The 26,517-nt window shown below is 52.2% G+C and overlaps 10 protein-coding genes across 10 annotated transcripts; 5 read left to right on the top strand and 5 right to left on the bottom strand.

The window, feature by feature from the left end:
• Positions 1-398: 398 nt before the first annotated feature.
• N7462_007242 (putative AMP-binding domain protein) lies at positions 399-2,406 on the bottom strand (the record flags this gene model as incomplete). Its single annotated transcript, XM_057078960.1, has 5 exons — positions 399-715; positions 790-1,419; positions 1,480-1,926; positions 1,983-2,220; positions 2,269-2,406. The coding sequence occupies 5 exons, from the start codon at positions 2,404-2,406 to the stop codon at positions 399-401; spliced, it is 1,770 nt and encodes a 589-aa protein (XP_056931630.1).
• Positions 2,407-3,236: 830 nt separating this feature from the next.
• On the bottom strand, positions 3,237-4,476 carry N7462_007243 (Gfo/Idh/MocA family oxidoreductase; the record flags this gene model as incomplete). The annotated part of the gene is made up of 3 exons (XM_057078961.1): positions 3,237-3,473; positions 3,531-4,361; positions 4,432-4,476. 3 exons carry the CDS (start codon positions 4,474-4,476, stop codon positions 3,237-3,239), a joined length of 1,113 nt encoding a protein of 370 aa, XP_056931631.1.
• A 319-nt stretch (positions 4,477-4,795) lies between these two features.
• On the bottom strand, positions 4,796-5,857 carry N7462_007244 (alpha/beta hydrolase; the record flags this gene model as incomplete). Its single annotated transcript, XM_057078962.1, has 3 exons — positions 4,796-5,418; positions 5,483-5,678; positions 5,729-5,857. The coding sequence occupies 3 exons, from the start codon at positions 5,855-5,857 to the stop codon at positions 4,796-4,798; spliced, it is 948 nt and encodes a 315-aa protein (XP_056931632.1).
• Positions 5,858-7,127: 1,270 nt separating this feature from the next.
• On the bottom strand, positions 7,128-8,142 carry N7462_007245 (60S ribosomal protein uL13; the record flags this gene model as incomplete). The annotated part of the gene is made up of 5 exons (XM_057078963.1): positions 7,128-7,266; positions 7,356-7,453; positions 7,510-7,667; positions 7,855-7,990; positions 8,122-8,142. The coding sequence occupies 5 exons, from the start codon at positions 8,140-8,142 to the stop codon at positions 7,128-7,130; spliced, it is 552 nt and encodes a 183-aa protein (XP_056931633.1).
• Positions 8,143-8,958: 816 nt separating this feature from the next.
• Positions 8,959-10,278, top strand: N7462_007246 (metallophosphatase domain-containing protein; the record flags this gene model as incomplete). The annotated part of the gene is made up of 2 exons (XM_057078964.1): positions 8,959-9,154; positions 9,350-10,278. 2 exons carry the CDS (start codon positions 8,959-8,961, stop codon positions 10,276-10,278), a joined length of 1,125 nt encoding a protein of 374 aa, XP_056931634.1.
• Positions 10,279-12,982: 2,704 nt separating this feature from the next.
• On the top strand, positions 12,983-13,279 carry N7462_007247 (uncharacterized protein; the record flags this gene model as incomplete). The annotated part of the gene is made up of 1 exon (XM_057078965.1): positions 12,983-13,279. One exon carries the CDS (start codon positions 12,983-12,985, stop codon positions 13,277-13,279), a length of 297 nt encoding a protein of 98 aa, XP_056931635.1.
• Positions 13,280-14,523: 1,244 nt separating this feature from the next.
• Positions 14,524-14,834, top strand: N7462_007248 (uncharacterized protein; the record flags this gene model as incomplete). Its single annotated transcript, XM_057078966.1, has 2 exons — positions 14,524-14,694; positions 14,718-14,834. The coding sequence occupies 2 exons, from the start codon at positions 14,524-14,526 to the stop codon at positions 14,832-14,834; spliced, it is 288 nt and encodes a 95-aa protein (XP_056931636.1).
• A 2,025-nt stretch (positions 14,835-16,859) lies between these two features.
• Positions 16,860-18,484, top strand: N7462_007249 (J domain-containing protein; the record flags this gene model as incomplete). Its single annotated transcript, XM_057078967.1, has 2 exons — positions 16,860-18,046; positions 18,100-18,484. The coding sequence occupies 2 exons, from the start codon at positions 16,860-16,862 to the stop codon at positions 18,482-18,484; spliced, it is 1,572 nt and encodes a 523-aa protein (XP_056931637.1).
• Positions 18,485-20,809: 2,325 nt separating this feature from the next.
• N7462_007250 (putative sterol o-acyltransferase (APE2)) lies at positions 20,810-22,829 on the bottom strand (the record flags this gene model as incomplete). Its single annotated transcript, XM_057078968.1, has 6 exons — positions 20,810-20,836; positions 20,905-20,946; positions 21,041-21,296; positions 21,381-22,097; positions 22,187-22,630; positions 22,705-22,829. 6 exons carry the CDS (start codon positions 22,827-22,829, stop codon positions 20,810-20,812), a joined length of 1,611 nt encoding a protein of 536 aa, XP_056931638.1.
• An 885-nt stretch (positions 22,830-23,714) lies between these two features.
• N7462_007251 (AP-1 complex subunit gamma) lies at positions 23,715-26,478 on the top strand (the record flags this gene model as incomplete). Its single annotated transcript, XM_057078969.1, has 4 exons — positions 23,715-23,860; positions 23,929-24,117; positions 24,187-26,317; positions 26,383-26,478. Coding segments are annotated over 4 exons (2,562 nt in total), but the record flags the coding sequence as incomplete, so codon positions are not given.
• Between the last annotated feature and the right edge of the window lie 39 nt (positions 26,479-26,517).

Raw genomic sequence — 26,517 nt, forward strand, 5'->3', positions numbered from 1 at the left:
GGGTCCGTCTCACAAGCGCGGAGTGGGTGCCAAGCCTTGCTTATCGACGTGATAAGATGGGGGATTCGAAGGGTCCCGGTGATTATAAATAGACTGAACACTGGCGAGAAGACCAAAAGATCAAAGAATTTAGAAGGATCAGGAAATCCAGGGAGCTCAGATTAATGAGGTCAAATGTCGTCTATGTCTACTCGATCAAAGAGCCCGTGATCATGCATCGCGTGGAAGGGCGGTCCCGTGCCGTCGCAGCTGATGATGAACCTCGTCCTTTCCAGGCCTCCACGGTCTGACTAATGATCCGGTCTCCTCTGCTCTCTCTCTCTATAGAACTCCGCCTTGGCTTCCCATCTGATCTGTGTGTAGGTCAGATATTCACATTTGGTCTTCTTTCAAGCTCTTCAATTGCCAATATTCCGCGCGGGCCCTCTCACCCAGTCGCGCAGCACGTTCTTCCGGATCTTGCCCGTGCTGGTCTTGGGCAGTTCCGCCACCACTTCCACTTCTCGTGGAATCATAAATTTGCTGATTCCGCTCGTATTGCGGGCCCAGTTGATCACCTCTGAGCCATCCAGAGCCTTCCCTGGCTTGACCGTGATAAATGCCTTGGGACGCTCTCCCCAGTGGCTGTCTGGTACAGACACCACACCAGCCTCAAGGATGTCAGGGTGCGTAGCTAACATAGACTCAAGAGCTACGGAGGATATATTTTCGCCACCTTCACATGCGTGGTCAGTAATCAAACATGCAGCGAAGAAGAATAAGGCCAGCGCGTCTTTCCCGAAAACGTACCACTAATGATGATATCCTTCGCTCGATCAAGAATCTGAATCGCCCCATCAGAGTGCCAGACGGCCAGGTCACCCGAATGCAGCACGCCTCCAGCAAAGAGCTTCCGAGTAGCCTCGGGGTCCTTGTAGTATCCTCGGGCACAGATGTTCCCGATGAAAACGATCTCTCCGATCTCCCTGCCTTCTTTCTGTACGTCGACAATGGTTCCCTCGGGAACGTCCGTCTTGATCACACGAACCGGCAAGCTCGTAATGAAGCCGTGCCCTTGTCGAGCCATCTTCTGATACTTCTCTTTCAAGGGAAGTTGGTCCCATTGAGGTAGATAGTACCCCTTGGTGATTGGGCCATACGTCTCGGTCATCCCATAAACGTGAACCGGGTGCAGGTTCAAGTTGGTCATTTGTTCGAAAAGATGTGGTGTAGGTGGGCTGGCAGCCACAGTTACACGAACAGGGTGCAGTAGCTTTTCCGCCTCCTTTGCATTGCAGAGAAGCGTATTGACCGTTGGGGCGGCATTGAAATGGCTGATGTGCTCCTCCTTCAATAGACGCCAGATCTCCGGGTAGTCGATCTTGCGAAGACAGTAGTGGGTTCCACGAACTGCAGTCACGGCCCAAGGGAATGTCCATCCTATTCGCGAGAAGATTAGAAGTCATATTCAATGTACCATAAGTATAGGGGTTTCCGAACCCATCGCATGAAACATGGGCAGCGTCCACAGATACTTGGCCCGCCCGCGATCGAAATTGAGACCTGACTCGATGATATTGCCCAGAGCAGCCAGATAACAGCCGCGATGGGTATACTCCACACCTTTGGGTTTGGCGGTCGTGCCGCTCGTGTACGCGAGCGCAATGAGGGATTCCTCGTCCGCAGCTTGAGCTTCGAGCCCAGCCCAACCTTGTGCCCCCGTCTCCAGGTCATACTTCAATCCTTCCAATACTGCCCCATCAAATGGACCTGTGAGTTGTCCCTCAGTGGTATCGGTATCGGTATCAACAATGATGGGAACCGTCGGATGTTGCGACCGGTACGTATCGAGTAACGGAACAAATTCCTCGTCAACAATGATGGCATCGGCATCGCCATGTTCAAAGATGTACGTAATATCCTCTTTCTTGAGGCGATAGTTGACAGCTATGGCATGTATTATGAGCAGCGTCATCGGAGGGCATATGAGCAGCGATCCTTACCAACGTTGACGGCCCCAGCAGCGGCAATTCCAAAGATCGATTCCAAGAATGCAGGAGTATTGGGGCACAAAATTCCCACTCTTTGAAGCCCCTTCTTCTTCAAGAAATACGCTAATCCTCGTGCGCGATCCGCGGTTTCACTGTAAGTCCTGCGGAGAATCTTGTTGTTTGCTGTCACATGGTAGATCGCTTCGGCCTGTGTTTTCCTTCGATTAGCGGCTTGTTTGACACCGGGCTTCTTTATACCAATTCTGTATAGAGCGCAAAAGCGTCACATAAAACCTACATCGGGTTCAATGGCAGCTGCACGCGGCAGGAAAAAGGTTGGAGAGAGTGTGTGGTTGTTAAACCGGTGTTCAACCGGCGCCGAGGGAGCTGAGAAATGGCCAAGCAAGCTTGACAGCCGAGACGTCACACCCGACATTACAGCAGGCGACCGTTGATCTTATCCGCAAAGGACAATCTCCGTAACACAGAATATAAAGATTTGAAGGCCGATGATTGCGTGAAAAAGGATGGTAAGGCCAGAATTTGTGCAGCGAAAATGCTCGACTCTTGTTGGAAAGAATGCGGGGAAGGGACTCCTTCAGCCGGGCGCTAGTCCCCAAAACAACACCCGTGGGCCCGACCGCGGTTAGCCTAGGCTATCCGGACCAACTCCCTTCGGAAGGGCACTCCACATGTCTGGCGGAGCTGAAAGTGATGAGGCCGGAGAGGCAATGAACAATCCTGATGAAGATGAGGAGGAGACCAATTTCAGAGGAGAGGGAAGTTCTATCTAACGAGGATGAGACTGAACTAGATCTAATTGTGGGAGGCCTCTTGGCTACATTTCTTCTGAACAATACTCTCTCGTTAATTGGGCTAGATGTCATTACTCAAAGGCGAAGTTCTCAATACGTACTTACTACATATTAGAACATAAGATACATTGTATCGATATCGTCGATATGTACAAACGGTCACAGTCTCCGCCAGCCTCATGGCGGAAAGGATGAATACAATACACAAATGTTAACATGCCGCAAACGAGTTTCTATTATGAGCTGCTTCTCATCAAAGATCGAATGGGCCACCAAACTTCGAACTATAGCTATCAAGCACGGAATCAACATCCTTGTCGCCGCGCTCCGAAAGATTGACAAGTACTCGTTTAGAGGAAGGGCGCTGCGCCCACTAATCAGAACGCAAAGGCCAATGCATGTGCGTTTTCCAGCGCAGAAATTAAACCTTCAAATTGCTAGGGCCTACCCTTTAATTCCCATTCCAGCGCTTGTACATCATATCGTATATCTCAAGGTCCTTCTTGGCATCTTGTACCGTCGACTTGATCGCCTTACCATGGACAAGTGCCTGGTACAGCTCCTGGAGTTCCGCCGTATATGCGTCCTCGTAAGAGGACAACACGGTACGCCGTTGAATCTCGCCATGCTCATTCGGCTCTTCTACCTCCACATAGATAGGCAGACCCTTAACATATGGGCTGTCGTACTGGTCTCAAGTTAGAACCTCCAATTAATTTTATGTCAAAGAGCGGACATTACGTACTTTGATGGTCACTCTCTTCCGAGACCCGTAGACAGCCATATGGGCATCGAATACAGGCACCTCATCGATTCCGCTCTCATAGGTGGTCGAGAAAGTTGACCCATCCTTGTTTCGGAAATTCAGGATCGCGCTGTAAAATGGATCGTTGGCGGACACGCCGGCAACTTCTTCGGGGAATCCCAGGACTTCCCGCATGAGAGAAATATCGTGTGAGCCCAAACTACCCAGGAATCGACAAAACTTTCTCTTTTCGTCCGTGATCTCCTGGTTTGGAAAGGCTTCGGCGAAGAGCTTTTCCAGGCGGGAACTGCGCTCCTCGGTGGCTTCTGAGGGATAGTCGGAGTTCTTGACTTGAAAGGTTCCGCTCTGATTGACAAACTGGGCATTGGGTCCACTGAAATCACGGACGCGCGCATACTGGATCCTTGGGATCGTTGCTATCTCACGCTTGAAAGCTTCAAGAAAGCTTGGGGCATAGCGACGCATGTAGCCCACAAACACGCGGGCCCCTGCGGGTGCATTCTGCTCCGCATCGATGATAGACTGGATTGAAGGAAGAGACAGCGACACTGGTTTCTCAACGAAGACATGTTTGCCCGCATTGAGGCTCGCAATGGCCAATGGGGCATGGCTTTCGTCTGAGGTCAGGATGAAGACAACCTCCACGTTTGGGTTGTCGATGACCTCCTGCGGAAGGGTGGTCTTATGTGGAATGAAAAATTTAGTAGCGCAGTGATCCACTGTCTTTGCCGATAGGTCGCAAATCGACTCAATCTTAAAGAGGTGGGAGAGCAGCAAGAGACAAGGTCCATGGCATACTTGGAAGACCTCCTGCGACAGGCAAGATTAGTATCGCCATATTTTTTTTCTTCTCGGCAACTGACTGCTTAGGAGCACATACCCCGGCACCGATTATTCCTAATCTCAGTACGCGTTGTGAAGACATCTTGACGCTACTTGTTCAGAATGGACAATGTTCAGTTGGGAGAGGGGCAGCCAGATCAAGGGAGGTAGAAGTGGGTCGCAGAGCGAACGTCGGCGCTTACGGGTCATTCCATTCCAAGTATGAAAGCCCACCCTCGCGCTCCTCGCACTCTTCAGGTCGTCGGTATTGTTGATTTAATGTTCATCCCCTAAAAGCCATTTGTATTCAAGCAGACGACCCAAGTTTTGACATCATCGGGTTTGCGAGGTAAATAGTTTATTTCGAGCGGCCTGTTTGCAAATGAAGGCATGATATTCTCTATGTTCGGCGGATCAATGGATCAACGAATTAACATGTCAAGATCCTTAAGACTTTTGAACAGAGCAGTTTTTCCTGGGTCATCACTTTGGTCTTCCTCCTCAACAGTGTCGTAGGTTATATCGAATGCATGGTCCATGCCCTCCACGGGGTAATAAGTAACCCTAGCCCCAACCTCGCGGCATTTATTAACCCAGGCCTCTCCATCTGCAACCGGTACATCTCTATCCATGGTTCCATGTACAAGAATCAATGGCGGAAACTCACTTGTGATGGCGAAATTCGTAGGAAACAATACCCGCAGGTGCGCGGGAATAGCTTCAGGTCCTCCGTCAGCGATTCTGGCTCCTAGTCCTCGCACGCCAGTGAGATAGTCGACAAACCGCGCTTGCTCAAGAATATACCGGAGAGTATTCCAGCGCTTATGTGTCTTTATGTCATCGTTCTTGGGAAACGCCTCGCCGAAGCTTACTTCTTGCGCTGTAAGCCTCCGTTCGATATCCGCAGCCGTCTCCGCCGTTTCGGAAGCAGATAGGCCTTCATCCCATCGGAGGCCCTTTGAAGTCCATCTCTCTGAGCAAGGGCTCGACATGGGATACAAAGCCAGTATAGCTGCGGGGGAGGAATCAGACCCATATTTGCACGCTTGAATTGTGCAGCGAGAAGTTCAACGCAGAATCCACCCCCACTCCCCCGGCGATGATGATACGCTTCGGGTTAATCAGGGAAGGAACTTCGACGTTTAAATTCTGCGCAACATAGCTATATGCGTCTCGGAGGTCTTCGATCAGCTCTAGGCCTGTTGATTCAGGAAGACACCGGTAATCCGCCGAGACGATTGTCCAGCGTCGCTTAAAGGCAGCATTAACGAGCCACGGTGGGATTGCGGTGCGGTCGCCGGTGATCTATCATGAGTGTCAGTTTAATCCAAATCGTGCTTGTAAGATATACTTACAATGTATCCCCCATGAAACCAGAGAAGAACAGGGGAAGGGCTCGGGGGGTCGACTGTATAAACGTCCACATAGATCGGTTGGTTGTGGACAGTCTTGTACGCCCGCGTGTTGATAGTATAGCCTTGCATCCTTTATGCCTTACTTGGAATGTAGTATATACGACAGTTGGGCTATGCTAAATGCACCATACACATCAAGAATATTGTGTTTCTTGGCTAGAAGAACGATGGTCACAGGAGAGATTGGGTAGCCAAATGCGTAATTGGTGCGCTAGTTTGGAAACGGGAAAACTAGCCAGATCAAGCCATCCATGGGTCCACCGATTATATCCAATGGAGATAAAACTAGTCACAATGTGGTCCTGTGTTGATATCGCAACTCATACAGCAAATAGCAGGAGAAATAATCACCCAAGATGATAGAGAGAGAAAGGTCACCTTCTGCGTGTGGGTATCTAAAAGGAAAATTAATTAATGTTCAAGCTTCTTCCATGCCGACAATTTCCGCTGCTATAAGCTCCGTAATAGGAGCGATAGGATTTATTTCCTTTTAGGGGTGACCCTGGAGCCATCGTGACCGTAGACCTAATCCAGTTGGGGTATTTATATATGCACTTTGTTCTATGACCCCCTTCGCACTCCAATTTGATTTAAGATAAATTACGTTGAATGTAATATCCAGCCCATCAAGCTTAGGATTGTCTATGGGTGAAAGTTTATATAAAGCAAAGGAATCTTTGATACAAGTCAATGCTGGGGCACGTGTGAATAGGCTTGTGGCTTGTGGTTATCGCATGAAATTGGGGGAAATTGTGGTTTGTGGGGGACTCGGCTGTGGACTTCCCAGTATGGAGAAACCAGGTTACCAAGGGAATAGGAAAAACAATCAAAGTGATAGGCAAGATAAGAATTAGCGGAATCAAGTGTTGGAATATGGCGCAGTCTACGGCTACGAGTTGTATGCGCCTCTAGAGCAAATGCCGAGATGCAAAGGTTGGTGAACTACGAGAAAGTTTGGAAAATACTAGTAAGGTATAACAATGAACTTGCATCATCATCAGATCATGTTGAACTCTTGAAAATTGTTTTGGATTAAACCGCCACGGCGCGAGACAACAGCCAGCTATTTTGAAACAACCTTTCCTCCCGCGACTCCGTTTTTTCTGCTTTTGAGAATTTCCGAAGAAACCCAGAATTTCCCCATCACTGTCTCCCTCCCATGGTCGTCACAACGCAGTGAAGCGTGGTGGTATTCATGCAAAGAAAGAAACAGGATGGGGACCAGGCCCATAGAAAAAGGTCGATCTCGACTTGCCGTTCAAGTTCGCTGAAACAAAACCGTCCGCGATCCCATCCGTGACCCGTCACTCACATCAACCGGCTGCACTTGTTTAGGTATCTAGTAGCCATACTGAGCAAGCTGGCTCTTGGTCTTGCTGTCAACGTTCGCACCCTGCTCCGCCTTGGCGAGGGTACGGCGAGCGGCCTTCTTGCGCTCGTAGTAAGCCTTGCTCTTAACCTTCCGACGCTCCTCAAGACTGTGAAATCCATTGTCAGTATATCATGTCGAATCGATGCGGATGACCAGTCCACTTCTAATCGGAGTTGGTCATGAGAGGTAACATACCGAGCGACAACGTCCTGGTACTTCCAGCCAACCTCGTGGCTGAGACGGCCGACGGTGCAGTACTTGCGGCCGGGGCGCAGACGCAGGACACGCAGAGCCTGGGGAACGACAACGCGCTTCTTCTTGTCATAGGGAGGGGGACACCCTCGAAGACCTTCAGGCGCTCCAGAGCGGCGGCACCGCGGGCAGTCTTGTGGGGAATCATGCCACGGACGGCCTTGTAGAAGATGCGAGAGGGAGCGCGGAAGTGGAAGGGACCACCGCGAGTGGGGTTGAAACGAGTCATCTTGCGGAGGTAGGCGTGGTACTTCACTGTATTATCGGCAAAAAATGTAAGTCAGCGATTCAGGCTTCCTAGTCATGTAGTTCGGTGATTTCCTCGATCGCTAAAGTTGCGCCACTTTGCTTCGCAACACATTGTTTCTTCATGTCGTGTTTTTTTTTCGACCACGATGCAGAGGGAAAGAAATCAAGAGATCGGGAGGAGGGTTGAACGTACGCTTCGCACGGAAGAACTCGCCGGAGATGTTAAGGGCCTCGCATCTCACGACGACGATCTTCTGGCCGTTCAGCAGCTGCTTAGCGACAGTGCTGGCCAGGCGACCAAGGAGGTGTCCCTTGCCGTCGATGACGACCTGTAGAAGAGGATATTCAGTCAGCCATCACCGTCTTTCCAAGACTTTGCACCAATTTGAAGATGTTGAAGATTTGAAGGTGGCGATTCGATGTCGGGGAATAAATGGCGTGGGAGATTTCATGAACGCACCACTGAATCGATGGAGGACATCCTGCTGTCACCTTTGGGTAAAGGAAGGTTGGATGGTTGTCGGCGGTTGTTGTCGTTGGAGTCAAGGTCAACGCACACAGCGAAGTCGGATGGATCGCAGGCGAAGGGGGTTAAGCGAGCCCCGAAGCCACTACTGTGTGTGGATTAGTGGGTGAGGGCCGCAGCCCTAAGCAGGGCCAATCACGGGATTTTGCCATCACGTGTATGAAGTCACGGGTCCGCCTTTCGTTCAGTGTGGCTTATGTCAGCATATATATCCCCCAATTGTGTGAAGTTGTCCAATCCGGTGTGATTTAGGGCAGGCCGTTAGGGCTGCTGGTCGAGATCTAGAAATGGCCGTGGATTGTGATAAGCAACTAACGTGGAAATCAGATGTGAAGCCAAAAGTCTCCAGATCATGCTCCTTTTATCCAATTTCGGTTCACTCTCCCGACTTCTGCTTCTTATTTATGTACGTATATGAATTGACTCTGGCGAAACGATTCTCGTCAAATCTGGGGCGGGATCCCAATGCATTCTTGAAGTGCCCCGAACTCCGTAATATGGCCGGACCTTCATCAAGTTGATCCAAAGATTGGGTCCGATGACTAATCTCTACCATGGGATTAACTACAATGTTTTTCTTCTCTTTTCAATGAAACATCCATACTCCGACATCTTCGCCCACGCCCTATGGGCTCCTGTCTAGCCCATTCGTCAGCGCTCGCGATGCTACGACAGCGTATTATGAACGACGCTGCATAGTAGTCCTGATCCCAATTTCACCAATAACACTTTACCAACCAAAAAAGATATCCTGAACCAGACGGGGGTACCATGCTCCGAAAAACACGCTTCGTCTGCGTCTCCGATACCCATGGCTACACGCCATCCGAGGCAGGGTTCAAGCTGCCGACCGGCGACGTGCTGATACACGCAGGCGATCTCACGAACCACGGCAGTGCCTCCGAGCTCCGTAGGACGATAGATTGGATCTCGCAGGCCGACTTTGAAATCAAGATCATTGTGGCTGGTCAGTGACCTTTTCTTTCATTTGTCCTTGTCTCGGAGCATTTTCCAACCGCTGCTGCTCGGTACAAACAACAACAAAATGCCGCTGCCCAATTTAATATCGTAGTACCCGCCGGGCTGCACGTATCTCCGGAAGGAGATATTGTTTCCCTGTCCTGGACTGGAGGCCCCTAACCATTTCTGCGCCTGCAAACAGGGAACCACGACGTCACCATTGATCCAGAATTCTATGCAAAGCACGGACAAGGCTCTCACGGCCAGCGGCTCGAAGATCCCCGCCGCTGTATGGACATCGTCACAGGAGCGGGCCCCTCGGTAGTCCTGCTTCACCACCAGCCAGCGACCATCCACCTCGCCCGAGCAGACGGTCCAAACACCGCTTTCAAGGTCTTTGGGTCTCCCTACTCGCCGGGCCAAGGCGACTGGGCCTTCGGATACGAGTCTAGTGCTGCGGCCGCGCTCTGGGACCAGATCCCGTCCGACACGGACATTCTTGTCACCCATACGCCACCACAGTCTCACTGCGACCAGAAGCCTGGCGGAACGGCTGTCGGGTGTGATACGCTTCGCCAGGCCCTGAGCCGCATCCGGCCGCTTTTAGCAGTCTGCGGCCATGTGCATGAGGGCCGGGGCTATGAACGAGTTCGTTGGGGGCCCGCAGATATAGGGGCAGGACGCGAGGCTGACGGCGTGGAGGCAGTTTTTCGAGGAAGTCTCCCAACTGCGGGCAGCAGGAAGCAAAGCCTGGTTGATCTGACTGGCAAGCGGGCAGAGCGCCTGGAGAACGAGGGCTTCGCGTGCTCGAATCTGGGGTCGGGGCTGGGGGATGAGGCGAGGGAGATGTCATCAGCCTCGCGTGGGTCAGCTGCAGGTGCTGTGCCTGGTGCGGGCGGGCAAACAGACTCCTCCAGTGCTGGTGCTGGTGGTGATAGTTATGTTGGTTGTAATCCGCCCCTGGGCGCGGATCGCCCTGGCGCCTCGGGTCATCATGGCTTGCAACCGCTCAGAAGGGAGACATGCATCGTCAACGCCGCTATCATGGCGACCAGCTGGCCGCATCAGGGAGGCAAGCGGTTCAACGCGCCGATCGTGGTCGACGTCGAGCTCCCGGTCTGGCAGGCGTGACCATGCGGCCCTGGTAAAGCGCTTCGGGACCGCATATCTGACCCCGGATGAATGGAATCGCAGTCCATCCTAAGTACCGACTCTAGGCAGAAATGGACCTCTCAGGACCGCATCCCACCCTCTCCTTCTCGAAGCGGGAGGAACCCGGTAATTCGCCATGACAAAATGGGCGATCCGCGCGCGCCGACGGTGGGTGGGCTGCTGCCGTGCATATTGTGGCTTGCCGTACTCGATCTCGCACCTGTCCACCTCCGCGGCGCCCATGCGGGAAAGAAGCCAATAATGGTCATTAACAATGACCAAAAAAAAAAAAAAAACTCAGATTTCCCTCCATTAAGAGAGCTGAGCTCTCTGTGGCTCCGTCCATACGATGGAAGACCGCTTTGATGCGGCGATGAGGGGCGAACGAGACTGTCAGACTTGGACCGCTTACATCATTCATCGTCTCCAAGCAACGCAGCTTTCCCACCCTCCATCTCAAGTCCCATGCACATGCAATGCACCATGCTCTTAAGGGGGGTTGCTCTATAGGACCCATCGAACTGGCTGGTGGTTGCGAGTGATGCTTACCGGGGCCCGATCGCCCTGCGAATTGTATCCGGTATAGGGAGCTAGGGTCGACGAGAGTGAGACTGTGTCTATGGAATTGCTTCCATAGGCTGAATCATGATCAATAGAGCAAAAGCACAAGAACAATGCCAGTTCCCATGAGAGTCAGAGACACACACACACAGAGAGAGAGAGAGAGAGAGCCCCTAGTTCCCCTCGGCTCCAAGCTTAACCTGCATTCTCCATAGCTCAAGATATCGCAGTCGACACTGTCCGAAGTACATTTCCATTCTACTACGTATCCACTATACATATCTCCATATACGCCACACATCATGCCCTTCTCCCCTCCCCCATTGTCCCTGATACGAATATACGACTATACTTCGGTACTCGAGTATACTCCAGTAGCCCCGCCTCACGAAGTCCAACTGCCCCCGCGCCAAAACGTCAACCACCCCCCATCTGACAGATCGCGCCCTGCGCAGACAATGTGAGATGGCACCCATCACATCGGCACCCTCCCCATGATGAATCCCTGAAAAGATCGAAGGACAAGACAAGAAAAAGAAAAGAAAAAAACAAAGTCATCTGCACCGGAATCCCCCCAAGCAAACTTAAAAAACACAAAAAAAAACCTCGCAACCCAAGAACTAAAAGACCACACCCCTCCTCCGTTCCAGAACAGACCAGCCGAAAAGCACTTTTGGTCTGCCTTCCCTCCCCCCTCGATCGCCCATCACGTCCGGCGCTTGTAGTCGCACGCTGACTGGTCCGGCGCGGCTGGAAACGAGCAACCACGCCATCCTCGTTGCGACCTGGCTACACCTTCCGGGGACGTGGGTTTCCGTGGGTGTGTGTGACAGCGGGTGAAAGGACCTGATTTGATTTCGGTTTCCGATTCTGTTTTGTTTCCCTCTCTTACCTTTTTCGCTTTCTTTTTCTTTTCTTTTTTCTCTCTTTTCTGTATCTCCTAGGAGGGTGTTTACTAGGTTGCACGTGGTGAACAGAAGCGGGGGTGCTGGGTTCAGTCTGATACAGCCGAGGCGTCTACACGTCAGCCTATCTACCGCAGTTTCTTATGGCACTCTTGGGGTCTATTGGCAGGCAGCGGGTCAATCCAGAATGGGGAATGAGATTGAAATGTCAGGCTGGGAGGTGTCTCAAGTGGCGCGAGTGGCTGGTGAAGGAAGTTGAATGGCATGAAACCCGGGTGGTGATGCAGGAGACAGAGACTCCTTGAGAAAAGCAACGAAAAAAAAAAGAAACAAAAACAGAAAGAAAAAAAAACGGGTATGGACCAATCGACACCGGGGGAGCTCAAAACCTGTCAACGAGAACCTCCACATGCCGTGTGCTCGAGCGGAGTTCTGTATGTTTATGCATCCATAGTCAGAGAGTAGGTGCGCGAGGAGCAGCATGAAACAGGTGCCTGCATGGTCGACCTGTCCGAAGTGTTCTGCAGAACTCGGTGCTGATCCTATAGGTCCTCAAGCTGGGGAGGAAGGGAGGAGGGTTGGAGGGGGGAAGCTCTGTCATCGCTCAGACCGTTTCAAAAAGCCTAGTTCCATATCATTCTGCACGTCGAGAGGGCGGTTTACAGATGACAGGTTAGAGCTTGCGTGACAAACAGATGATGATCCTGGGACTTGCACTGTGTCTGATTTGCGGTCTTCCTATCTCAATAATGCCACAAGACTCGTGCACATTATTCAAGGAGATAGGTCGACGGGAATTGTCGCGGGACTGCAGCCCATTAGCGTGCGGAAAGTGGGAGCCCGATGAGACCGATGGATAAAGTTGGCAACCCTGACATTTCGGCAGAAGAATACGGTTGTGTGACTAGAAAGCCTGGGCTTTCATTGGAATCGGAGGATTACGCTGATGGCTGACGGGCATGGCTGGTTGTGATAGAAAGAGGTGAACGAGTGGCTTATGTGGATTTGCATGCTGGTTCGATGCTGCTGTCGAGGCCTCGTTTTGACTCCCGGTGGTCTACATGTATGTCCTCGGTCCGATACTTCTAGACTTCCATAATTTCCTATTGCGGGACGGACTCAACCTGAAGTCACTGATTGGAGAGTGACCCTGGATGGATAACTGCAGCGAATATCACATTTTGCTTCCTGGTTCTCCTGCCGGTTCCGATCGTCAAATGACCGACATGGGGTCCTGGATATCCTCGATACTGGTGAACGTTCCGCCACGCCTATTCGATGCTTGGACGCCATCATGGACTATCGATCGGCTCCAGGCTTCGAGAAATCCGGAAATCATCCTCGCCTCGCTCCCCCGGCTGTTCATGTCGCCAGCAGCTGATAGAGGGGGTGCGACCCGTTCGCCGCGCGGACCGCCGCGGGTTCAGATGACTGGAAAACCGAAACGGGAATTTCGTGGTCTTCCGGTGGGCGTACGGAGCACAACAGTCGCAGCAGGCGAAGGACACGTTTGAGTCAGATGGGTCCTGGTGGGACGAGCAACTGCTTTCGCTAGTTCGGGCCTGGCTCCATGATCCTGCTTGTTTAGTGACTCCTCCTTGCTGCTCGTTGCGGTTAGCTGTTCCTTCAAAGCCTATGATGAACATCTGCCGATAAGGTCATTTCATCATGCGCCAGATGACGGACCAGGTTCCCATAGAAACTGGAACCCGTCCTGCAGGGGGATGATCGACCGAGCGTAAGAGATCGTGCAGGGTCGGGAAAGAACAGCCCATCCAATCTCGACGATACAAAATGATATGTACCCAAAGGGCTCCCTTCCCCTCCTCTCCAATCACCGTCTCTGGATGTCCACTGGGTACCGACCAGCCTAGCCCTTCTTCTTTCAATCTTCAATCATGGTACTCTTGAGGAAGAGCGGGGGGAGAGGAAACCCGTAAACCCGTAAACCCCGACCGTTGTATCCTGTCGGGATCGACAAGGGAAAAGTCGGTGACCTTTGCACTGTTGTCTCTTGACCCCAGGACCATGTATTTCGAACAATGCCAATACTCCACCATTGAACGCTCGAGGGCTATGCAGGCGGACTTTGGGTACTTCGTTGCTACTCGATGTTGGATTCGAATTATGGCTATTTTTACATATAAGGCATTCTCTTCAGATAAGGTGCCCACGGCCCGGGGGGGATAAGAGAGGAAGGGTTCCACGGTTCTCCCACGGTTCTTCCATGTTCTAATCAGGCACGAAAAGAGGCAAGACCGGACCGGTGGGTCTTCTCTGACTAGACCCTCTCGCCAGCGTAAGAGCTGGGACCCGAGACTCTGTATCTGCTGGGGGGAAGAGGGGAGTCATCCCAGAGCGAGACCGGATCCCAGTCTTGCTGCACGGGCAGGCACAGGCAGGGGCCAATGGGGGCGGCCCAGACTGCGCCAGGTTGACGTGGGTCGTGCCGGAGGGCCCCAAAAGGCAAGGCGAAGGGAGGCAAAAAAAACCCGCGCTATGCGGAGAAGGCCCCTCTCGGTCGTCTGGTCTGATTGGATGTGTCGTCCTCCGTCTGGCGCAGCAGGCACAAAGAGGAAACAATAGGCAATCGGGAGGGGAGGAGGAGGAGGGAGAGGAAAGAATCTGCCCTGTTGAACCCCACGTAACAGGGTTCTGGATCGGGAGAGAAGAGGACCTGTCAGTTGAATGTCGATCCGATCTCTTTGGTGACTTGTTTCAGACCGCACAAGAAACGAGAGGAAGGGGGGGCGAAAGCATGGGGCTGAGAAGGAATCGTGGCTCATTCGGTGTTTTGCGGGGCGAAAACGAATGCGCTGTTGATATGGTGGGGTTTGGAGGGGTGCTGATGGTGCTGGTGCTGCTGGTGCTGATGGTGCGGATGATGCTGATGGTGTGGATGGACGAGGCCCCACTGAGGAATGACGGAGTACGTAACCACGTCCTGGAAAGTCGGAAACTCTGCAACCTAAATGCCACGGATTGGCGGAATCCGAGCAAATCAAAGACGACGCACAGGCCCAGGCAAGAATGAACGAGGCCGGTGAAAAGGCGGGCGAGGGCCAGTGAGGGTGCGCGATCTAGCGCCTTGCGAGAATACAGTTGTGCTTGTGGGGGTGAAAGGGGAGGAGGGGGGGAGGAGAAGACGAGGAAGAACAGGAGGAAGGTCAAGATGGGCAAGCTCCGGTTGTCCTGTCATCGCCCTAGCACATCATCGCGATCAAGCACTTGAGCAGTCGACGAAGGCCGAATGCCAATAAGTCCCGGTCGCCTAGCGAATGCTGCGAAGCCCCATTCCTGTTTGCCGGGCAAGTGTTTGAGGAATTCTGATTCGTGTAGAGGGTAGAATTCTCTTGATCCCTTAGAGTACTGTTTTTTTTATTCGGTAGTCCAACTTGAGACATATATTGATGTGGTATTATTATGGGTATTATAATAAGATGGGATTGAGATCGTTCTAGAGTCCGCCTTTCCAGCCTTTAGAGCCAAACGCTAGTGACCGCGTTCACGAGCAGCAACGAAGTATATAGAAGCGCCGCCAAACCCCATCGTCCATCCCCATCTCCAAGCCCCCCTCTTCTCCTCCGCCTATTGTCCGACTCTCCAAGATTGGGCATCGCTGCGAAACGCAATAGTTGCAAGTGAGGCGACCCATTCGGCCCATTTAGCACCTCCGGCAGCTTTGGGTCCAGAGATCGGTGGGCAAGATCCCTCTCTGCCAACTATTGTCTTGGAACCTTCTCGTTCTCTCGTTCTCTCGTTCTCTCTTCTTTTTTGATGACATCGTGGTTACATTTGCATTTCCAATCCATTCTTCGCACGCTTTTCCGAGAAGGTCGAGCCCATGCGACTGGTTCTGCCCGTTCTATACTCTTTACCTCAAACGTGATTCCGCCACCGCATTGATTACCGTTGGGTGTCAGGTTTCTCGTTAGTTCCCGTGGCGCAGTGAGTCTCCAGTTTTTCTTGTTTGCCCCCCCGCCCAAGTCCTATTATTCCAATTTATTCTTTTTATGATTTCTTTTTTTTTTTTTTTTTTTTCTTTTTGGGGGGATGATTATTCCGATCTGCTTCCTCCCTCGTTGGGGAGCTGGAGTCACCCCCAATGTATAGGGGCGGATCACAGGCCGAGACGGGGTCGTAGAGTCGTCCATAGTTCCCATTTGCACGCCCATGCCCACCGCGGACTTGGCCATGCCATCTCATTACATATGTCCCAGAGATCCCCCCCAACTCAAACTAATAGCTGGCTAGAGGGAATGTTCCATTCCCCCTGCCCCTGACTTAGAATTCCCGTCCGAACGCTTATTTTGCGGTTGTTTCTATTGCTTCGATCGCTTCGATTTCTTCCATTCCATTCGATTTCCGCTTACCCTTCAATTCCGTCCTGGAACCCCTCGGTGTCGCCGAGAGTGCTCATTCTTCTCTCCGGACCGGTTCAGCTGGATACCGCAGTCCTTGCTATCGCTTCTCGATCATCAGCTTGACCGGCCTCGGCGTCCTTCCAGACCGACTAGCGACCAGGCCCCCGATTGGGGTGTTTGCGTTTGATTAAAGTAACCTCACGACGGCACCGGTGGCCGTTCAATTTTTCCCCGACCGTCGCCGACCCCGACGCAACACCACGTCGCCTGCTCGTCCCGGCAACACCCTCTCCCCTTTCTAAGCCTCGCGGGAAGTCGGCACATCTCCTGATTGTGAACTTTTTCTTCCTTTTTTTTTTTCTTCTTTGGGCTTGAATCCTGGAATTCGCCTCTTTCTCTCTCTCGCTCAATCATACTAGAGGCTTCTGGATGAGTCGGTGGCTCACATTCTTTGCCCACGTCACGAAAATCCGGAGTAGTGGCATTCCTTAACTACGTGCCTCTCCACCGCCTCTTCCACTCTTCCCCTCTTCTCTGAACTACGAACCATCCACCACCTGTTGAACTCGGAATCACTTCAACACCCCTCTTCTCTTGATCAATCCTGCCCGCTGTTCTTCAATTCAATCTCTACAGAGAGCTGAGGAACAACCTTTCTTCATTTCATCCTTGGTTGATGATTTGTTGATCCGATCCCCTTTTGAACATACCTTTAAACTTCCCCCTCAAGATGTCATTTCCTCCGGATGTCAACCCATATGAGGCCCTGGGAGTCCTCAGCGAAGCATCCCTCGCGGATATCCGAACGGCCTATCGCAAACGGGTCCTCAAGTGCCATCCCGACAAAATTCAAGACGAATCGCAACGGAGCGCGGCCCAAGAAGAGTTCCAGCGCGTGCAACAAGCCTATGAGCTTCTGTCCGATGAGGCGCAGCGCGCTCAGTGGGACAGGAAGGCGCAGCTATTGGAAATGAAACGGGAAATGCTCGAACGCCGGCGCACGGAGTCTTCTGGATATTCGTCCCCGCGGGCCAGTGGAAGCGGCAGTGGCATGACCCGCGAGGTACGGGACGGACAGCTCTTCGAGGTGCGAGCGCCAATGGGTGCCTGGCTAGACGAGGAGATCTCAGAGGAGCCCCGATCGATGTCGCGCAAGTATGAGGAGTTCGGCATGCGATCCAAACCGAGACCCAGCGAAGAGAGGAAGAAGACACGAACTCCCCAGAGCAGCTACCATGCGGCAAAGGAAATGCGGGAGAGCACCAAGGCTGATCTGGCGGACCGTGCCAAGCATCGCGATCGACAGCGTCGTCAACAAGCCCACGCCAAATATGAGAAGGCCTACAGCCCCAGAGTGGAATCGGCCAGCGACTTTTCCGACTCCAGCGCCTCCGACGTCGAGGTTTACGTTCGCCTGAAGAAACCGACGCGTCGGTCCCGCGATCCTCGCGACTCTCGTGAATCACACGTGCGGCCCATGGAACCCTCCTCGCGGCGACGTGAGCAGTCCTATGATGACGACGATGAGGATGACAAGCACGACAGTTTGCACTCCAAAGCCGAAAGGTACATCCGGCGATCCAAGTATGAAGTTCCCCAGAGCTCTCGGTCCCCACCACGACACCATGGTTACGAATCGGCCGAACCAGAGTCGAGACGCTCGGCTCGGTCCTCCCGCTCAGCCCAACCGCCCTCGGCATCGCGCAACAATTCTCGGGAGTATCTGGATTCTCCACGACGCGATCGGGATCGTGACGACTTCAAGATCCCCAAGATGCCCACTGCAACGACCTCTCCCAGCGTGAAGCCACCCACCCGGCCCACTCTGTTTGGTGTCCGTGCCGCTACTTCCAGTGGTTACACTCGATCAAAACGGGGGAGAGCTCCAGTCGAGACGAACCGACGCTGGAGGATATGGTCCGCGATATCCCCACTCGTTCCTCGAGGCGCTTTGACTCTGGCCATTCAAGTCCAAGCACCCCGGAAATCCCCCAACGAGGAAACTCCCCCAAGACCACCACCATTCGCTACAAGATTGATGACGAGCCCACAATTATCGAGTCTCAACCTTCCAAATCCAAACACCGCCCTATCTCACCCGAGCGGACTATTCGGATGGGACCCAAGCGAGCAAGTACTTTCGCCGAGGGCACTCCTCGCATCGAAGTTCGCTCAGTGCGGCCCATCCCACGTCCCGATGTGGAGTACGCTCATGTCCGCAGCGACGATATTAAATACGCCCGGAAGATTGGACCTGACGATGTTACCTATTCGCCAGGTCGATCGAGCTACTACTACCCCAGTCAACATCATCGTCATCCCCCACCAGGACGACGCCAATCCACCTATGCCTAATTCCCAATTTTACGACAGTATCTTGACGCTCGTGCACACCTTTAGCTTTTTTTTTTTTTTTTTTTTTTTTTTTTAATTGTGACTTAAAACTTTAAACCAAATCACTTTATCTCAACATGGCCGCCGAGGGTCTCGGCAACTGGCTTTGACTTCACATTGTTATTATTTTTTGTTTACTTTCCCTTCTTGTCCATACTTGGTGTGGGCATGCCTCAGCCCAGAGCTGGAGCATCCATCCACTTTCTCAACGGAAACACTGAGCCCCAGCTCCCATGCAAGGCACAAAGTTTTCCCATTTTCATCGGGCAGATGCACGCCGAGGCTCTACACCATGCGCATTGGGAGGGTTTCGGCATCCGCATAGGGCCAACACCTACGCGGCGGGGGTATGGGATTGTTTTTTTGTTTTCTTTTTGTCGGCGCAAATCAGGCCGGGAAAGGACGGTGTTTGTTGCTCTTTGTTTTCTTTTATCTCGAGTCTCACACAATCGATATACACAACTTATCCCAATCTACCCGGCGCATACTTTTTTTATTCTTTTTTTTTTTTTGCTTTCTCCGCCCCCTTGATTTACACATCCCTCCTGCTTTCCATTTCTGTGTCCGTGGTCCTTTTTCTGTTATTATAACTCCCGGGCACATTATCTAGAAACCCGTGGAATCCCTCGCTGGGACTGATCCTTCTTCACGAATAACGCCGAATGAACGCTCTTTCTATGACTTGATGACTGTTTCCGGAGCCTCGGGCTTTTTGGATCCTGACCTTTCTTTCTGTTCTTTTCTCTCGTTCTTTTTTCCTTGACTGTATATGTGGTGGGGGTGACTAGTTAATATCGCCAGTTTGAATGAATGAAAAATTCGAGGCTTGATTGAACCTTGCTGTTGCTTGTTCTACCTCGGAGGGAGGTAGACAATTACGTATTATAGATTGATATACCCTGCTGGGCCCTTCAGCTGGCGCGTCATAATGAGGTGGTATATTCTTCTGGCTCCCAATAATCTTCAGCAGTGCAGGTGGTTGATGTGAAGAGGGTATATTCTAGGAACTCAATATAGGCCGCGAAAGAAATATTTGGTGAGGCCGGGGTAGAATTGAAGCCCAATAAACCGAGCATCCAGTGTTACCTTATTGGAAATATTGGTAAACTAGTCATCATTTTTCGTCATTCTCGCCCTCCACTTGTTTTCCTGCGCTCCATTCCCTGCAATTTGGTTCATCCTAAGCATACGATAGATCTCTCCATCTGTATACTATAGAATTTTCGCTGTCTCTTCTCTAAGTTGAGTGAGAGCATCCAAAGGAATGGCTGAAAATTTTGGCAGTCTTATAGCACCCCAGAAGAACATCCCTCTCAACTAGCGTCTCGGCAGGAACTCGCACGAGCATATCAAGCCAACGGGCAGATCGGGCAGGCCGTGAAGCTACTTAAACACGTGGTCATGGTACAACAAAGAACACTTGACGAAGAACATCCTGATCGACTGGCGTCTGAGCGCGCTCTCTCCGCATCGCAAGGCAGTCGATCAGACTGCCGAAAGGATCAATCTCGTCATTTCTTCTAAGTCTTGCCTCTTGGCCACACACACACACACAAAACTGAATCCAGGTAGGCCTGAATTAAAAGATGTGACAGTCTGTGGCGATACTTTGTGAAATACAGCGCAACAGGTGAAGGACATTAACTGTATATGGTTAGATTTATCTTGGCAACAAAGATTGAAAATGAAAGACTGAATCGTAACTAAAACGCAAGACGATTTTGTAAGCTACTGTAGAGGTGTATAGAGGGCATCTTGCTCGAAGTGCGTTGGGAGGAAGGGAACCCCACTGTTCTTAGTCTGAAACCTTGCATCACCTTGGATTCTTTTTTGACCTCAGCGTATGCTTCTTTGCAATTCGTTTTAGGGGCAGTCGAATCATCCCATTAGTACGTATTAATGGAGCTTCGGTTGATCTGCCCTTTTGATATTGATTGAGTAACAGCCCATAATAAACTAGCACAATGTATGTAGTGTCTACGATGAACAGAATCACCCTCGGTTATAGCAATTCACCATCAATCAGGAGTAGGGATAACTGCATTGCATCTATGTACAAGCCCACTTAATCCGGGGGCATCCGCCTAAAAGAAAACAACAAATAAAGATAACTAGAGGAGTTCAATAGACTGAGTACCTGACTACCAAATATCACATCATGTACGATCCCTGGCGAATCCCATAGATTCCACTTGCCCTTCCCCCCCCGAACATCCCGTTGTACCCACTGCGAGCCACGCAGCTTGGGCTCACGTCTTGATTAAAATCCAATGAACATCGCAAGTCTCAGACAAGGACATAAAATACACACATCTAGAGGAAGTGTCCTTGTCAGTTTGCTGGGGAATGGTATCTTGTGATTTAGAATAGTCGTAACTTACCATCGATAGGCCGAATATCATTGAAAACCAGAAGAATGTATTCTAGACAAGTCAGCGTTTTGACCTTCCTTTTCATTCAAGATAGGAGCCATTAGAGGGACAGCGGGACCCAGTGGGGCCCCCGTCTTGAACTCACGTTGAGGGTTGTGCGTCCCCGGAAGAAAGAAGACTTCTGGACTGCAACAATGGGTAACTGCAACATCATCATGATGAAGCCGTAACCTCGCAGCTTCTTGGTGATACAGCTCATCACCAGCTCATGGAACACGGAGCTCACCAAGAACGTGATGAACATAGCCACAGGCTGGGAGAAATGAGAGCGGGAGGGGAAGTAGACATGGCGGAAGAGGAAATGGTGGACGGGGACGTTCCACTCGCGAGAGAATTCCATCCTAGAAACAAGATTTGTACAGGTCAGTCTTCTGGCCGACAATTACAGCTGTCGTATCAAAGGGTGATGAGAGTGCCAAACTAACCAATCACAGGAGTTCCACCAATCCGAATAGAAATGCCGGTCCGCAAAGCGAGTGTACTCGGCGAACGCGCCCAGCACGTACTCGAAGATGACCAGGAACACCAGCAAGAACGTCACCATGAAAGGGAACAGAAGCATGCTTATAGTTTCGGCCAGGATGAGCGCCTTGTCAACGAAGCTGTCAAGGGCCTCCAACTGGCCGTGTGCCTCGCTGAGGACCGGCACAATGAACTCCTCGCTGGTCAGCGTCAGAAGGAAGATACATCCGAAGACGGCCATCGCCTTCCAGGCGATCTCGCTCCAGCGCCGGGCTTTCCGTCGCGGGTACTCGAGTTCGTAGCAAAGTGTTGGGCAGAAAAGGAAGTCTACGTAGTTGCCGATGTGCAGGTTCTGCGGGTACGAGATATTACCCAGCGGCGAGGTTAGCTCTGTGGCGAGGTCCTCGCGTAGACGAATGAGAGGCTCGATTTGTGTGCCGTCACCTTCATCGTGCTGTGGCCTCATCGATGGCCGGCGTCGATACGGTTCTGGGTATCGCACTGCTGCCGGTGAGCTCGGGGAAATAGGACCGGGTTTGTCCAGTGAGGCGAGGCGGCGCTCTGTCTCGCTCAGATGGCCGTTGTAGAAAGCATATGAATGAAGCTTCATCAGGATGGTCAGCAGGTGAAGGGTAAAGAACACCTGAGCGGTCCAGGTCCAGCGGCGCATGAAGGGCCAACTGTTTGATGGCATTTACGTCAGTATTCAACGGGCATACAGGGAGAGAGGCAGTGAGAAAGACAGAACAACTGATTTTCGCCAACTCACTTGGTCCAAAACATCATCCAAAGAGCCTCTCCAATACTCTGCACCACCATACCTCCACGCGCCCACCGCAACCATCGTGGCCCGCTCCGGTATAGCCGGTGCAGCGGCAGGACAAGTCCCGAGCTCACCACCATGGCCAGATCACTCAGACCTAATTCAAAAACATTTGCAGATAGCAAGCTCCAGACACGGACGCGCAGCGGTGATCCGGTGTCCTTGATATTGCGCAGCACCGTTGTCACGACCATGATCACCAAGCTGATCCAGAACAGGGTAAAGAACCCGCGGAAGTTATGGTAGTCACTCTCAGGATCAAAGTGGGACACGCGCGGGACGTAGTCGATAGTATAGAATAGGCGATTCCGGGCTCGCACCTGCTTGCGAGCTGTTGAGATCGAATGCGCCGAGGGGGGTGCATCTTCGGGGACCGGGGTTGAGCGGCCACTGTTCCATACGTGTCAGGAGCCATTGTACACGTTGAGAGAAATCTGCTCTTTGTTGTTTTTCTGCAAGCATACCTTGTGTCCAAGACCAGCTTGTCCACTGGCGGATTCAACGTCATGTCAGACTTGGGGTCGGCCTGAATGGGAACCGCCCGCGGCCGCACCGTGGCCGGTTCATGGGGAGCAACGGCGCTAGACATTCTGCGGGAAAGAATGATGAAGAAGGGGGCTTGACTCGAGAGGGAAGTTCACATCGAAGCACCTGCACTCAAGAAATAAGTGCCGTGGGTTTACAATGCTCGACTTAAACGACGTGTCGAGGTCCGAGGGGAGGACAAACAGCTGATGCCGAAAAATAATGGGGCCGATCACACCAATGTCAAACTACGTCACGGTCAGCCTTACCGAGATGACGAAGACTCAAGAATGACAGTGATGATTAAGGAAATATCCAGCGATACGGTGGAGGCAAATAGACACTGCCCTGTACATTCTGCATCAAACAAGGCTCAGCTTTAGATCAGACCAGTTTTCCAGGCACAGCATTCTCGGCGGTATAGATTTGACGCAGCGGTTAGAAGGCTGCAGCCTTGGTACTGGCGGTTACGTCGGCCTGCAGGGCGTAATCGGCCGGTATTGGGAGTGGAATCTGGAGTACTGGGGGCGACAGCCGTTGTCTCGGTAATTTACACGAAGCAGGGCGGTGAAGAAGACAACGGTACGTGCCTCAGGTGTTGGTGCCTCAGGTGTTTAGATGACTCAGCGATGGGGGAACCCACAATCATGTGACTAGGGGTACAGTCAGCGGCGGGCCAGTCCCCGTCGGGTCTAGTGCGTCTCCCTACGCTAAGAAGCCAGGTCAACCCAAGTCCATAATAAAGCCATACAGCCATTCCAGACCGGCCGCTGGATCGCTACCTTTACTTGCGATACACTGCACCTGTGAATCCCACCGCGGGCTTTCTTTCTCTCGTCACCCGTTGTCCCTTTTCTCTCCTGACCCCGCCGGGGGTTGTGGACCATCATGTCTTCCCGTGAGTCTGCTGCCCGCCGCCCCTCACTGTCTCCCCTGAGGTTGCGAAGTGCTCACCCGCGTGCCCAACACAGTCAAGCAATTTATTCGCAATGTCCGATCCGCCAAAACCATTGCCGACGAGCGGGCTGTAATTCAGAAAGAGAGCGCCGCTATTCGAGCTTCGTTCCGTGAAGAGAGCCACGATTCTGGCGTCCGGTTAGCTTGCACCAACCGCCCGGCCTCCTTCCATTGATTCTCGCCAATTATTCTAACCTCGCTTGCAGGAGGAACAATGTGGCAAAATTGCTTTACCTTTTCACCCTCGGCGAACGCACACACTTTGGACAGATAGAATGTCTGAAGCTGCTGGCCTCCCACCGCTTCGCCGACAAGCGGCTGGGCTACCTGGGGACAATGCTGCTGCTGGATGAGAATCAGGAGGTGTTGACACTGGTGACGAATTCTTTGCAAAAGTCTGTATATCTTGATGGGAAATATGTTCTGGCCTGATGGACTGGATTCCTTTGCTGACACACGACTAGTGATTTGAACCACTCCAATCAGTATATCGTCGGTCTCGCCCTCTGCACCCTCGGCAACATCGCCTCCGTCGAGATGTCTCGTGATCTCTTCACCGAAGTCGAAAATCTTATGTCTACAGCAAACCCGTATATTCGGCGGAAAGCCGCCATTTGTGCCATGCGGATATGTCGCAAGGTACCGGACCTGCACGAGCACTTTATGGAGAAGGCCAAGATTCTGCTCTCGGACCGGAATCATGGCGTCCTTCTTTGTGGTCTGACTTTTGCGACTGATCTGTGTGAGGCGGAGGAGGAGGAAGAAGACGGCCCCGAAGGCGTGATCGAGGCATTCCGGCCGCTCGCCGGAGGGATGGTTCGCGCTTTGAAGGGACTGACGACGTCTGGATACGCGCCAGAGCACGACGTATCAGGCATTACAGACCCTTTCCTTCAGGTCAAGATTCTCCGCTTCTTACGGGTTTTGGGCCGAGGCGACGCGGCCACCAGTGAATTGATCAATGATATTTTGGCCCAGGTGGCCACCAACACCGACTCATCGAAGAACGTGGGCAATGCCATCTTGTATGAAGCAGTACTTACAATTCTGGATATCGAAGCCGACTCTGGTTTACGAGTCCTTGGTGTTAACATTCTCGGTAAATTTTTGTCCAACAAGGACAACAATATCCGCTATGTTGCATTGAACACCCTGAACAAGGTTGTGGCAATTGAACCAAATGCAGTGCAAAGACACCGCAACACTATTCTAGAATGCTTGCGGGACCCTGATATCAGTATTCGCCGCCGAGCGCTCGATCTCAGCTTCATGTTGATCAATGAAAGCAATGTACGGGTGCTTGTGCGGGAGTTGCTGGCCTTCCTTGAGGTGGCAGACAACGAGTTCAAGCCCGTGATGACAACTCAGATTGGCATCGCTGCTGACCGATTCGCCCCAAACAAGCGCTGGCATATGGACACCATTCTGCGTGTTCTCAAGCTGGCTGGGAGCTACGTCAAAGAGCAGATCTTGTCGTCGTTTGTTCGCCTCATCGCTACTACCCCCGAGCTTCAGACCTATGCTGTTCAGAAGCTTTATTCTTCCTTGAAGGAAGATATCTCGCAAGAGGGACTCACTTTGGCGGCTGCATGGAGTATTGGTGAATATGCCGATAGTTTGCTCCAGGGTGGCCAGTATGAAGAGGAGGAACTAGTGAAGGAGGTCCACGAGAGTGACATTGTTGACCTATTCACCAACATTCTCAACAGCACCTATGCCTCTCAGATCGTCATCGAGTATATTATCACCGCATCAATGAAGCTGACTGTGCGCATGTCGGACCCAGCTCAGATCGAACGCTTGCGCCGCTTCCTCTCCAGCCGCACTGCTGATCTGAGTGTCGAGATCCAGCAGCGTGCTGTCGAATATTCCAACCTGTTCGGATATGACCAGATCCGCCGTGGTGTTCTTGAGCGCATGCCTGCCCCAGAGATCCGAGAGGAACAGCGTGTGCTTGGTGCTCCGACAAAGAAACGTCAGAGCAAGATCCTCCGTGGCAAGTCCACCAAGGTATCCAAGCCCGCTGAACACGACCTCCTCCTGGACCTGATGGGCGGCTCCGAAGCCCCTGTCACCAGCCCGACAACGAACGGGTCCAACACCGCCGATCTGCTGGCAGATATTCTTGGCGGAGGAGACTCGGGTGTTTCTTCACCTTCCCCTGCGCCTGCCGTCGGCCAAAACACCATGAATAATAGCGCCATTATGGACCTGTTTGGCTCAAACGGTGCCTCACCTTCTCCACAGCCGACTCAACAGCCTGCCTCCTCTGGGCTTGACCTGCTTGGCGGCGGCATGGGAGTGTCTGCGCCTTCGCCTTCTGCCTCTCCTGCTCCTGTCTCCGCCTCAACGCCCGCACACACCGTCTTCAACAAAGACGGACTGGTGCTCAATCTGCAGGTCCAACGAAGCGGCCCGAACGCCCAAATCCTTGCTCGCTTTCGCAATGAATCCAACTTTGATAGGTTCTCCAACGTTGGCTTGCAGGCTGCTGTGCCCAAGAGTCAACGTCTACAATTGAGCGCCATCAGCAAGGGCGACCTTGAAGCAGGCGAGGAGGGCACACAGACAATGCGCGTCACCGCAGTAAACGGGGTATGCTATGCCTAGATCACCTCTCCTACTTGAATCCATAAGCTAATCATGTTCTCCCTGTACAGGCCCTCCCACCCAAACTCCGCCTCCGTCTCCGAGTCACTTCCTCCCGCGACTCTGGTGCCCCAGTCACCGACCAGGTAGACTGGACCGAGCCATAAATCATACGCCGCGAACGCGATATTCCCATCATATCCCCC

The sequence above is a fragment of the Penicillium macrosclerotiorum genome (genome assembly GCF_028827735.1).
Source record: "Penicillium macrosclerotiorum strain IBT 26536 chromosome Unknown utg000007l_segment0_segment0, whole genome shotgun sequence".
NCBI lineage: Eukaryota > Fungi > Ascomycota > Eurotiomycetes > Eurotiales > Aspergillaceae > Penicillium > Penicillium macrosclerotiorum.